The sequence below is a fragment of the Pan paniscus genome, chromosome X (genome assembly GCF_029289425.2).
Source record: "Pan paniscus chromosome X, NHGRI_mPanPan1-v2.0_pri, whole genome shotgun sequence".
Classification (NCBI taxonomy): Eukaryota; Metazoa; Chordata; class Mammalia; order Primates; family Hominidae; genus Pan; species Pan paniscus.
Window position 1 is genome coordinate 54794870 of NC_073272.2, and position 14043 is coordinate 54808912.

Genomic DNA, 14043 nt, shown 5'->3' on the forward strand with positions numbered 1-14043 from the left:
CATTGCTGATGTCCCTTACCTAACCCTCTCCTGGCCAATCTTCCTCACTGCAGCTAAGCTATCACCCTCAGGTCCCCTAGCTTTCTGTTTTCCTTTGCTCTTGGCTAATGTCCCTCAATTCCCACTCCTACCAATTTCTGTCACCTGCTGGAGCTAATATAGCTCAGGTCCCTAAGGTTAATGAATTACTTCATTCTTTCCTGGCTCAACTCTCTCACCACCCACTCACTGGCTTGCAGCTTTACTCCCAATTCAACTTCTCTCTCACACCAAAGCCATTATTACCTTTCGCCTCACCTGCCTTCACCACTGCACCTTGCCTCATTTCTCCTGCATCCCTTTTCATGTCCCTTCACCATCTGCCCACCATCTTTCTCTCTCTCACTGCCCTTCCTGGTCACTTTCACTCCCCATCCCTGGTTAATGATGTTCATCGCCCACTCCCACCACCAGCCACAATACTCACCTCTTCCTGACTAATATCATCCATGGTGCCTTTTGACAGTGGCAACTTAATGTCCTGCATCTTACAGGCCTGTAGCAAGTTGTGACGGTCACTGCGCTTCTGTTCAAGCTTGGTCTCAATGGCTGTCACCTCCTTCTGTAAATGGGTCATTTCCCTAAAAAAGGTCCAGGGGCTAGGTGAGACCCAAATCTGGCAGGCTGCCTGCTCTATCTACGTCCTCCCACCCCAGGCCTGAACCCACTCACTTGTTGGCACCCCCGAGTTTCTTACGAATCTCCTCCATCTCATGATTCTTGTCATTCACTTCCGACTTCTTGGCCAGATGCTGATTCTTCAGGTCTTGTAGCTGAGCCATGGTCTCATCTATGATCTTCATGTGTCTTTGTTCCTCCTGGTCCCAGCAGTGGGAACAGGACAATAGGTGAAGACTTTCCCCATCTTACCCTGGGATATTCTCCTGCTCCCACCCTTCCTACTAGGCAGTTTATTGGAGTTACTCGTCAATGAGCTTTGCTTTCACACCCCCATCACCCCTCAGCCTCCTATCTTTTTTAAATTTGGTTGTCCTCTCCCACACACCCCAATTTTACAAGTTATCTAATATATGTAGAAAAGTATAGAGAAAGTATTAAGTGGGGAATCACTCACAATCTCATCAGCTAGATAATCAATTAACATTCTAGCACATTTTTTCAGCATTTGATTTACAGACAGTTTTACATAGTTGAGACTAGACTGTAATTAAAACTCTGTATTCTGACTTAATGTTATATTTGAGCATTTTTTTCTACATCAAAACTTTGTCATGTGCAGTATGGTAACATTTGTTGTTGTTGTTTTTTTTTTTTTAAACCCACACAAACAATACTGTGCATTTTCTATGAATACACATATGTAAATGTACAAGTATTTAAGTAAATCCTTAAAGGGTCTGGAAGAATCACCTCTGGCAAGACGAAGGGGACTAGGATGAAGAGTGGTCAGCCAAAGGGGATTATAGCCTTATGTATAATGTTCTGATTTTTACAAAGGAAAATTTTTGTTTTCATTTTGATCTTAAGTCACATAAAGGGGGCCTGGTGGAGTGGCTTACACTTGTGATTCCAGCACTTTGGGAAGCCAAGGTGGGCAGATTGCTTGAGCCCAGGAGTTCGAGACCAGCCTGGACAATAAGGCAAAACCCCGTCTCTACAAAAAATACAAAAATTGGCTGGGTGTGGTGGCACACGCCTGTGGTCCCAGCTACTTGAGAGGTTGAGGCGGGAGGATCATTTGAGCCTGGGAGGCGGAGGTTGCAGTCAGCTGAGATCGTGCCTCTGCACTCTAAACTGGGCGACAGGGCGAGACCTTGTCTCAAAAAAAAAAAAATAATAATCACATAAAGGGGACATATCTGCAACTTACTCCCAAATGGCTCATAAAAAATAATAAGCATATATATAGAGAGAGAATGCAAAAGATAATGCGGCAACATGTTGATGACCGATGAATCTTGGTGATGGGTAAATAGGAGTTCTTTGTACTATTCCTTGCAATTTTTTGCAAAGTTGAAAATTATTTCAAAATAAAAAGTAAAAAAATTACATATATGTAATATCCCAAATCATCTAGGTATCTAACTTGTCTTGCCTCAGGATTTTACTGCCCAAGCTACAACTGCATTTAAGATTTCAGACACCAGGCCGGGCGTGGTGGCTCACACCTGTAATCCCAGCACTTTGGGAGGCAGAGGTGGGCGGATCACTTGAGGCCAGGAGTTCCAGACCAGCCTGGCGAACACTGTGAAACCCCATCTCTACTAAAAATACAAAAAATTAGCCAGGCGTGATGGTGGGTGCCTGTAATTCCAGCTACTCGGGAGGCAGAGGCAGGAGTTATCGCTTGAACCTGGAAGGCAGAGGCTGCAGTGAGCCAAGTACTATTGCACTCTAGCCTAGGAAACAAGATCAAAACTGAGTCTCAAAAAAAAAAAAAAAAAAAAAAAGATTTCAGACACTAAAGAGGACTACTTTAATCATCAGGGGTTAATGATGAAAACACAGAAACAAGCGACAAACATAGGCAGACATAAGTCAAACAATAAGTTCAAACCAAGAGAAGGCCAAATCACCTCAGGAGGGAATGCTGTAAGGAACAAAGGCTTCATAGTAGTTTAAAGAGAAAGGGTGTGAGAAAATTGAGTCATCACACAATACATGGTGGCACAGGCATGCTAAACTCAAAAGAACTGAGCTGTAGCAGTCAGTAGCACAGTCACACTGTGAAGTGACTAGGTTTCAGCAAAACATCATCATTTGTTGCACTGAATTTACATGGTCAATCTAAATTTTACTCATTTTGTTAGTATTTAATTTTTAACTTTGTCTTAGCATTTGATTAAGTGTTCTAAGTATATATATTTATATATACTTAAGTAACATCACGGATTTAAGGCAACACTGGCAATCTTAGGGACTATTTTTCCTTTAAAAAGGGTCTGTGTATTACTAAAGTTTGAAGACACTACATAAATAATGTTACAAACGTAGCATGATTTGCTAAATTCCCACTTTCCAAGGGGCACTGAGTAGTTTCCAATTTGGAACTATAAATAATGCTTGTTATAAACATCAAAGTGTTTGCATAAAGCTTTGCCAGCATTTTGGATGATCTCCTCAGGTACTACTGAGTTACAGAATATAAATGCATTGTGAAGCTTCTTGAAGGATGGTGCCACATTACATAAGAATACTGGTCTCCTGGCCAGGCACGGTGTCTCATGCTTGTAATCCCAGCACTTTGGGAAGCCGAGGCAGGTGGATCATGAGGTCAGGAGTTCAAGACCAGCCTGGCCAATATGGTGAAACCCCGTCTCTACTAAAAATACAAAAATTAGCTGGGCGTGGTGGCAGGCACCTGTAGTCCCAGCTGCTTGGGAGGCTGAGGCAGGAGAATGGCATGAACCCGGGAGGTGGAGGTTGCAGTGAGCTAAGATAGTGCCACTGCACTCCAGCCTGGGCAACAGAGCAAGACTCCATCTCAAAAAAAGAAAAAAAGAATACTGGTCTCCTATACCATGGCTGGTATTGAGCATTGTGTCTTCTGTTTTTACATTTTCCACGATGTGCTACAAAATACATTGTATCTAATTGTTGCTTTAATTTGCGTTTCTTTAGTAAGACTAAATTATTTGTATGTGTTTAGGGACTATTTGAAAGTCTTCTTGAACTGTTTGTGACATTTATCCATTTTTCCCGTTTAGGTCTTGGTATTTTTCTTATTGATTTAGATGAGAAATTTCTAAGTTGTGGACATTATCCTTCTGTCTGTCGTATTTCTTCCCATTTTTCCTCCCAGTTATTAGTCTGTCTTTTAATTCTTTCCTTCCTTACCTTTTTGAGCTTTTCTATCTCATTTTCATCTTTTTTCACTGTCTGCTCCCACATGTGTACTTTATCTTGGTCCTCCTTCAGTTGGTTCTTTTCAAAATCCAACTGAATGCCCAAGCGAGTCTTCTGATTCTCAAACTCCAAACTGTGTATAAAGGTGGGGGGAGAATCACTCATAATCTCATCAGCCAGAGATAACCAATGTACAAAATCCAACTATGGGAAGAAAGGGAAACTAGACCCAGGGCTCAGGGACCCAGAGTTACTGATTTTCAGTCACAACTTGCTTCATCCATCCATATGCACATAAAACGGTCCCCTGAAGCTGAAGAACTAAGCTCCTCAGCCTAGCCCTGTGGACATGGCATAAGGCAGGGAAGATTCGGCCAAACCTTATTTATCCCCCTTTAAACAATGAAGACCCCAGCGCCCTCCAAGTTCCTACAAGGAGGCATAAAAGAGTCCATCTGATTCCACCAGCTATGGTAATTCCTATTAGGCTTCTATGTACTTTACATACATTATCTCTAATCCTCTAATCAACAGCTCTGCAAGTAGGCATTATTATCCTAATTTTACAAATGAGGAAAACTTAGGCCAAGAGGTAAAAGATCTTGCCCAAGGCCACACAGCTAGTAAATGGCACATGTGAGACTGAAACCCAGATTTAACACCAAAACCCGGGCTCTTTCTAGTATACCACCACTGCAACATAATGTAGTGGATTAAGACTGGCATCTCAACTCTGCCACTTACTAGTAATGTGAATTCAGGCAAGTTGGTTATACTCTCCAGACCTGTTTCCCCATCTGCAAAATGAACATAATAATAGTACCTACCTCAGGGTTATTGGGAGATTTTTAAATGAGTTAATATGTATAAAGTCCTTAGAACCACACCGGGTCCACGATAACTACTCAATCAATTTTAGTTACCATTATCACCAGGTATATTGACTGTACTCAGCTTACTTTTGTCCAAGGGCTTCAACTACAGGATCCCAACTTCTGCCCCAAGGTCCCAGAACCTCTTAAAGGGCAGAACTTGGATAGTACAAAAACATGGAGAAAATACTGGATTCCTGCTATTGTCCTCCTCTCCATCTCTTCAGAAACTCAAGAATATGCAACCAGCATACACAGGCACTGGTAGGCCAGGCAGGACTAACTTCCAATTGCCCTCTCCAACTCCCAATATGGTGTGACAGATGTTGCCAGATGTCAATGCTAGCAGCTTAAACCTATTAGCCACTATAATCCAAATGAAATATAACTAACTCTATAATTTTGAGCTATGCAATTTTATATCCAATCTCCTAAGTATGACTCATAAAGGCCTCTGTGATCCGGCCCCTGCTGACCTCTCCCCACTCCCCACCTTCTTCCTGACCCTGCTTTTATGCTCCAGACATTAAAAACTACTTAGTATCCAGAACAAGGCATGCTCTCTCACACCTCCAAGCATGCTGTTCTCTCTGCCTGGAATTCACTTTTTCTGTCGCTGCCTGGCTGGCTAAATCCTACTCACTCTTCAGGTCTCCAGTCATCACTCCCTGTTTTGTAAAACCTTTCCTGACGGTTCTGAGCAGGTTCCTAGTTTCTATTACGCTTTGTTGGGTTCCTCCCCTTTTAGACTTTAGGTGCAGAAGCAAGTTAATCATATCCCACAGTTCATAACACACTTATCATCACTGCCTGGGCAAGACCCTTCCCTTGTCCTCTTTGTTTCAATCCCCAATTTCCATTCCCATTACCTTCCCTACTGTGAACATGCACCACAAAGTGACATACACACATGCATTCCTTAAAAATGCATATCCTTGTAAAATGTCTTAGTTCTAAAATTTACACAAATCTACTGTGTTACAAATTTTATTCTTTTTTCTGGTCAATACCAGGTTTATAAGTTATCCATTACTGCCCACAAATCTAGTTCTTGCTGTGAACTCCCACACAGTATTCCAGTCTATATATTCATTTGACTTACGCTCCCCAAGTAATGGCCATCTACATTGCCACCAATGTCCCACTACTACAAGTTATGCCAAGATGAATGACACTGAATGTGTATCTCTTTGGGACCCTATGGCAAGACTCTCTCAGGGATATATACCCATAGGCTTTATATATGTGTATATATATACATTATATATATACACATATATTTTTTTCACATACTACACAGGACATCTATAGATTTCCACCTAATACTGTCAGACTTTTAAATTTGCATTTCTCTGATTAAGAGGTTAGACCTCAATTCCTATGGTCATTAGCCACTTGAACTTCTCTTTCCATGAAAGCCTATCTATATTCTTTGCCACTTTTTTTTTTTTTTTTTTTTACTTTTTTCATTGCATTGGGTATCATAAGTACTTAGCCACATTTCTATTGGGTTTCTTGTCATTGTTTTTTATTTTTCCTGTTGTTGATTTGCAGTTCCTTGAAAATTTCTTCAGTATTTTGCATCTACCTTAATTACACCATTGATCACACTGTCCTCAAATTGATGTTTCCCCCAGTACTCTATATGTTTCCTGAGGAAAGAAATAGAGTCTGATTCAATTCTATATCCCTTGAGACTGGCTTGAAGTAGGACAGCAATGAATATTTACTGTATGGGCAAAGGGCTAAACTGCTAACTGAAGCCCAGGGTACAAGGGATGACCTCCTTCAGCAAAGACTGTGTTGTGTTCATCTGTCTTACCTCCATCTCCCTTGTCCCCCTTCCAATACCTAGCACAAGACAACCTGGCACAAGGTAGGTACTCAACAAAGGTTTGTTGAATGAATGAATCAACTAAAGTGAGGAAAAATGAGAAGATTATTTTGACTATTGTTTCAACCAAGAATTTCATCTCCCGCCTCCCTCCACCTCACATTGCCCATTATGATAATAACAACAAAAGCTACTATTTCTTGCTCTTAGTAGATGATACGTAAGCTGCTAAATACCTTTTAAAAAGGTTAAAAAAAAAAAAAGCCAGGCGGGGGTTGGGGCCAGGCGTGGTGGCTCATCCTGTAATCCCAGCACTTTGGGAGGCCAAGGCTGGTGGATCACGAGGTCAGGAGTTCGAGATCAGTCTGGCCAGCATGGTGAAACCCCATCTCTACTAATACGAAAAATTAGCCGGGCATGGTGGCGTGCACTTATAGTCCCAGCGACTCAGGAGGCTAAGGCAGGAGAATTGCATGAACACGGGAGCCCAGAAGGTGGAGAATGCAGTGAGCCGAGATCATGCCACTGCACTCCAGCCTGGGAGACAGAGCAAGACTCCGTCTCAAAAAAAAAAAAAAGGGCCAGCAATATGGCTCACACCTATAATCCTAGCACTTTGGGAGGCTGAGGCAGGAGGATCACTTGAGCCCAGGAGATCAAGACGAGCCTGGGCAATGTGGAAAAACCCCATCTCTACAATAACAACAACAACAACAACAACAAAAAACAAAAAAAGAAAAATTAGCCGGGCGTGGTGGCAAACATCTGTAGTCCTAGCTACTCAGGAGGCTGAGGTGGGAGGACCACCTGAGCCTGGGAAGGTCAAGATTGACACTGCACTCCAGTCTCGGAAACAGAGTGAGACCCTGTGTCAAAAAAAAAAAAAAAAAAAAGGTAAAACAGGTAATCTTAAAAAAAAAAAAAAAGATTATTTCACCTGATCCTCCCAACAATGCCATGAGATAGGTATCATTATACCATTTTGCAGATATTGCAGCTTACAGAAGTCAAGTCACTGCCAAAGATAACGAGTTGTGGAGCTGGGGTTGTAATCCAGGAATCCAGAAAATCAAGTTTAGAGTTGGCACTCTTAACCACTATAACTATGCCATACTGCCCTCCTGATTTCTGTTCTTTAAGGCCTACCTACATAAACTCACATAGTTCTAAGAGCTGACCCTTGCCTATGACAGTATCTGGTTTTCCAAGGATGTCAAGCTAGAGGCTCAAGGGCATGCCAATCTCTTCTACCAATCCTCCCACCTACCGCTTCTTGGCGATTTCATTCTGCCGTTTCACCTTTTCTTCCTCAAACTCCCGGATGTTGCGCACACCAATCTCCCGACAAAACTCTTCAAACACCTCATCCTCTACCTGAGAAGAGAAGCCAGGGAGGGCATCGGCCCTTTTAGTCTGTCCTGCTTCCAGTCCCAGTCCTGCCCTGACACACACGCTGGCATGGCCCACACCCTACCAACCTGGTTCATCTTCTCCTTCAAGTCTTTCATTTCCCTCTCTCGGCTCTGAATGATCCTCTTGATATCATTAATGCGAGGCCCAAAGTTGGCTAGCTCACTCTCCAGCTTGGATTTTTCCTATAGGCAATGGGTTGAGAGGACAAAGCAGACCAGACTCCTTGGAGAAAAAGCTACCTTGACTGCATTGGCCCCACAGTCAGGAAGGGCTAGCTCTCCACAACTGAGAGAACCTGGCTTAGCACTACTGCCCTAGTCAAGCCTCCATGATGTTGCACTGAAGCCATCACATAGCTTCTTCCCTGGCATCCAGTTCAGCCAGCTTCAATCCACAGGGCTGGGCACACAGTAAACATCATTAGGTATAGGTCCCAGTCTTTGATCTACAACCCCTGGGGGCAGAGTTGTTTCAGAATTCAGTTTAGATTTTTTGAGTTTAGAAAAAGATATATAAATACACACACTACATATAAAACCTCTAGGGCGGTCTGGGGAAGTAGTCAGTAAAAAAAACAAAACAAAACACATTAATATACCTAGAACAGTCCCCCCCCGCCCCGCCCACTACCACAAGCAGGGACTGAAATGCCCATAGCTCACTTTCAAAAATTTAAATTTGTTGAATGAATAAATTATGCTAACAATAGCACATAACATAAACTGAACACATGGTAGTCTTAAGCACTTTACATGTTAACTCATTCAATAATGACCCTATAAAGTAGGTATCATTTATTTATTTTGAGACAGAGTCTCGCTCTGTCACCCAGGCTGGAGTACAATGGCATGATCTCGGCTCACTGCAACCTCCACCTCCCGGGTTCAAGCAATTCTCCTGCCTCAGCCTCCCAAGTAGCTGGGATTACAGGCGCCTGCCACCACGCCCAGCTAATTTTTTGTATTTGTAGTAGAGACAGGTTTGGCCAGGCTGGTCTCCAACTCCTGACCTCAGGTGATCCACAGGTGATCCACTGTGCCCGGCCGAGTAGGTATCATCTTAACTCGCATTTCACAGATAAAGATGTGAAGGTTGACACTGAGAGGTGAAAATACTTGCCTAATGTCATACTCAAGGCAGAGCCAAGCTCTGAACCCCTGGCTGTCTGACTCTATGCTATACCTGACTCCCTGCGGCAGGCTGGGAGGAGACGGGGAAGTGAAACAAGTTCCCCACCCCCAGAGAAACCTAGGCCAGGAATGTGTTGGTGGCCTTTGGAGAACAGGGCTGAAGGCCAGGCCCCACCTGCAGATTCAGGGCTAGATGTCGTGTCTTGGTCTGTTCTAGGTCACTCTGGGAGTACTTGAGCCGCATCTGCAGTCCATGGGCCTGAGACTGCACCTGACGCAGCTCTGCCTCTTTCCGTTTTGCCTTCATCTGCTCCTGAAGGGAACAAGAAAGAAGGGCTAGGTGGTAAGGTGGTGGCTGACCTAGGCTTAGGACTCCCACTGCTAAAAACAGCACTGCCTGTGGCTTACTTTCAGCTCCTCTGTCAAGCGCTCCTTCTTCTCTTTCAACTTGTCTACTGCTTTCTCATCCCAGCGCCGTGCCTTGGCCTTCAGGTCACTGGCCCCACCAGAGATCACTCCTGACTTCTGGAATAGGGTTCCATCCAGTGCCACTGTCTACACACAGCAGGGGGAAGAGAGAAGAGGGGGAGAAGCTGAACAAATGAATCTCCAGTACTGAGCCTGTCCAGCTCCAACCTGGGCAAGGGAATCCACACCTTGTGGCGCTGGTGGCCTCCAAAGGCAATGCGGCGGGCATCCTCCACGTTGTCACAGACAAGGGCATTGCCACAAGCATACTGCAGGGCCTTTTTGATATGAGGTGGCTCATAGCGAATCACATCAATCACTAGCTTGGCCCCCTTCAGCTCCCGGAGTTTCTCATCTGTAGGCTTCACCTGTGGGGAGAAGCTCAGTCAGTGGCAGAACACAAACACGGAGTACTAGAGGAGGGGCCCTTGAACACTGGCCTGACCCAATCCCCAACAAGCCTCACCTCCAGGTAGTCAAGAGGCAAGAAGGTCTCAGGCTCCCCACGCTGCTCCTTGATATACTGAATACAGTCCCGGCCTGTCTTCTCCGAGTCCACAATAATGGCATCCATGTTCTTGCCCAAAACCTTGGTTACAGCAATCTGATACTTCTTTTGTGTGGGCTGGCATAGGTCAATGAGGCGGCCGTACTGAGTAAAGTAGGAAGGGAAAACTGAAGTATGAAGCTTTTGGAAGCTGGCTCAGGAATCCTAATTCCCAGTATGGAAAGGGGGACAGACTAGAATCTATATCAGGAAGTGAATGCAACTGTATTGCCTAGTGGTTAAGATAACCCAATACCAAGCATGGTAGTGTGTGTTTGTAATCCTAGCTACTTGGGAGGTTGCAATGGGAGGACAGCTTAAGCCCAGGAGTTCAAGACCAGCCTGGGCAACATAATGAGACCCTGTCTCAAAACAAACAAAAAAGACAGCCCACTAGTTCTGTACCCATGCAACCCTACCCTATCTGAATGAGACTGTATGGACTGAGGAGGAGGCAATTGCAGACTAGCTTGCTGTGTGCACTCCAGATCAGCACAGTGGCCAATCCTAATGTCCCTTTGAAAGGTGGAAAAGTTTGGGTAAGAGAAGGGAGGTAAAGAAATGAATAAATGAGTTATGTAATGAGGGAAACTCAGTATTACATTAACACCTCAAAAGAGGTTCAGAGCAAGAGATGATATTGTCTCTTAGCACAATTATCCCAGATGCCTGAAAGTATGAAGCTATGTTTGCCGAGAACACTCCTGGTTTTGGAACCTAACAAGATTGAATAGAAGCCTGCAAACCTGAATGGCCTCACCCTAGGAGACATTTTTACATGACATGATCATGGACTAGACTAATTATTAATTAATGACTCAGTGGGATTCTAGTAATGTGCCAGTATCTTTCTACTTTTTTTTGGAGACGGAGTCTCACTCTGTTGCCCACGCTGAAGTGCAGTGGCGCAATCTTGGCTCACTGCAACCTCCACCTCCCAGGTTCAAGTGATTCTCCTGCCTTAGCCTCCCGAGTAGCTGGGATTACAGGTGCCCGCCACCATGCCCGGCTAATTTTTGTATTTTTAGTAGAGACGGGGTTTCACCATGTTGGCCAGGCTGATCTCAAACTCCTGACCTCCGATGATCTGCCCGCCTTGGCCTCCCAAAGTGCGAGGATTACAGGCGTGAGCTACCGCTCCCAGCATCTTTCTATTTATTACATGATTGTTCTGATGTAAGGGATCTGTGTTTGAAGATCGAAGTGGACTGTGGTTTTATGAAATATATATTTAGTCTTCTACCCGTGAGTTCCTGACACACAACTCCTAAAACCCTTAGAATCTCAGGAATGAGCAGTGTCTTTTGTATGTTAATGAGATGATTATGGCTGGAGGCCCATAGATAGCTTCTGGATAGGGGCTGGTTACCAGAAAGACCAAAGCAGGATTAGATTTGGGACTCTTAGCTCCACCCCCACAACCTTCAGGAGGGGAGAGGGGCTGAAGGTTGAACTGATCACCGATGGCTGATGATCTGATCAATCATGCCTACATAATGAAGCCCCTGTGTGGGGGTACCTGGAGGGTGGCTTGCCCAGATTGGGCATGGAAGCTTCACATCTCTTCTCCCATACCTTGCCTTATGCATCCATCTGGCTGTTCTCTGTATCCTTTGTAATATCCATTATAATAAATGGGTAAACATTAAGTAAAACATTTTCCCGAGTTCTGTGAGCTGCACTAGTAAATTAATCAAACCCAGGGAGGGATTCTCGGGAACTGTAATTTATAGCAGGTCAGTCAGAACCACAAGTCACAACCTGAGACTTGCAATTGGCATCTGAAGTCTTGGACTGAGCCCCTAACCCACAGGATCTGATGCTATCTCCAGATAAATAGTGTCAGAGCTGAAGTGAATTATAGGTCACCCAGCTGGTGTCTGCTGGAGAACTGCTTGGTGTGTGAGGAAAAACCCCCACACTTCTGGTGTCAGAAGTGAAGTGTTGTGCTGGTTGTGAGAGTAGAAAAAACACTTTGGTTTTTTCCTATCTCACAGAAGAACACAGCCCCCATGCTATCAAGGAAAAGCCTATTCTGGCTCCCAAGCAATGACTTCAGGCAGTCGTGTCTGAATCCAGAATCATCTTTCTAAACCTCACATCTACCATTTTACAGACCACCACCACCCAGGCACTATGCCAAGTATCTTATATATATTATTTCAAATTCTCACAAGCACTTAGCAAAATAAATCTGGCTGGGCGTGGTGGCTCACGCCTGTAACCCTACCACTTTGGGAGGCCGAGGCGGGCAGATCACTTGAGGTCAGGAGTTTAAAACCAGCCTGGCCAACATGGTGAAACCCCGTCTCTACTAAAAATACAAAAAAATTAGTTGGGCATGGCGGCGGGCACCTGTAATCTCAGCTACTTGGGAGGCTGAGGCAGGAGAATCACTTGAGCCTAGGAGGCAGAGATTGCAGTGAGCCGAGGTTGTGCCACTGCACTCCAGCCTGGGCGACAGAGCGAGACTCCATCTCAAAATCAATCAATCAATCAATCAATCTCTTCTACCAGTTCCCTTCCTGCAGCCTCCAAAACCAAGCCTGGTTCCCTAAGAACTATCAGATTAAGGGGGCAGGGACAGACTCTAATCATACTTATCTCCCCAGCAGTGTCTAGAGAAGTGATAGGGAAATATTAGTGGAACCAAACTAAGTTGAACCCAGGTATGGGATAACATTCAGGGATCCTGGGAACTCAGGATTTGGTGAAAGAGGCCAAAAGATCAAGAGATCTGATAAAGCTCAGGGTGTCCCTAAAAGCTACTGGGCCAGTTAATACATGCCAAGGGAACCCATTTAGAAGACTGCACAGAGCTACTTCCTGGGAGAGTAATTCCAGCCCCATGGCCCCACCTGCTTCCAAAATCTTTCCTGGTTTTCCAATTCCCCTCCCAGAGGCATAGACATAGCAAGACAAAACCTTCAGAAAGACGCAATTGGTATGATGAAAAGAACATGATTGCCTAGTATGACAGGTTGAAAAATTAAAAAAAAAAAAAAAAAGAACATGAGCTTAGGAGAACAAGTTGGGTTTGAACTGCAGTTCTTCCTCTTAGAAGCGGTGCTTTTTTAAACCTCTCCGAGCCTCATTTCCCCCAACAATAAAAATGGGATTGGCAACCCTGTCCTTATAGGGCTGCTGGGAAAATCGTGTGACAGTGAGTGTAAGTGCTCAGGAAATGAGTTCCCTCTCTGCTCTTACCACAGAGCCAGGGTAAAGGCGCTTGATGCTTTCCATTATCTCTGCCTTTCGCTGCTGGCGGCTGCTCTCCTGGCGGTCAATGCGGGCATCCCCTAGCTGCTCCATCACCTGGTTCAGCTCCTTATTGATTTCATCAATACGCCGCTTGGCCATCTCCACCTCCTCTGTCAGCTCCCCCTCCAGCTTCTTCTGCTCTTCTAGGGACTGCCTACAAAGTGAGGGCACACAGGAGTTACTCCTGCTGGTGAGAAAATACTCCTGGCTCAGAGAGCTCTGGGGGTCCTGCATGAAGAGGGGCATGTAGGTAGGGTCACAAGAACAGGCCTGGAAGTAAGGGGGACAGTTGCAGAGCTACATACTTGCTAGTGGTGATGTATTCCTCCAGTTTCTCAATCCGCTTCTGATTCTCTTCAATTTCCCGCAGCTTTTGCTTGATCTTGGCCTGGGAAACAAACATTCCATCATCAGGGGCTGCACGAGTTTACGCCAAGACCATGGGGGCTCTAGATCACACCCTTTATGTGCCCACTCATCCAAGAGCCGAACAGTCCAGGACAATCTGTCACTAATATAGGAGGCCTACTAAAAAGCAGACATAGATGGTGTTCGGTTTGATCTACTAACTAATGATGGGGGCCTCCCAGAGCTCCAGAACCTCTCATAGGTGTTCTACCCAGCCAAGGCATCTTCTTCACCAACCATGGAGGCTCAAATCAAGATAAAGCT

At 44.7% G+C, this 14043-nt stretch overlaps 1 protein-coding gene across 4 annotated transcripts in view; it reads right to left on the minus strand.

Moving 5' to 3' along the window:
- SMC1A (structural maintenance of chromosomes 1A) overlaps positions 1-14043 on the minus strand; it is a 61187-nt gene that overhangs the window by 34184 nt on the left and 12960 nt on the right. For 3 of the 4 annotated variants that reach the window (XR_008622880.2, XM_003805897.7, XM_024927199.3), the window contains 11 exons: positions 13677-13759; positions 13318-13525; positions 10030-10215; positions 9752-9931; positions 9504-9650; positions 9271-9408; positions 8031-8147; positions 7820-7926; positions 3838-3979; positions 712-857; positions 467-620 (listed from right to left, as the gene is read on the minus strand). Coding sequence is in view for 3 of the 4 variants with exons in the window: in XM_003805897.7 (XP_003805945.1) it covers positions 467-620; positions 712-857; positions 3838-3979; positions 7820-7926; positions 8031-8147; positions 9271-9408; positions 9504-9650; positions 9752-9931; positions 10030-10215; positions 13318-13525; positions 13677-13759 (1608 nt within the window). In the remaining variant the exon portion in view is untranslated. Of the gene's footprint in view, positions 1-466; positions 621-711; positions 858-3837; positions 3980-7819; positions 7927-8026; positions 8148-9270; positions 9409-9503; positions 9651-9751; positions 9932-10029; positions 10216-13317; positions 13526-13676; positions 13760-14043 lie in introns of all 4 variants that reach the window. The other variant, XM_063601536.1, reaches the window with a different exon arrangement.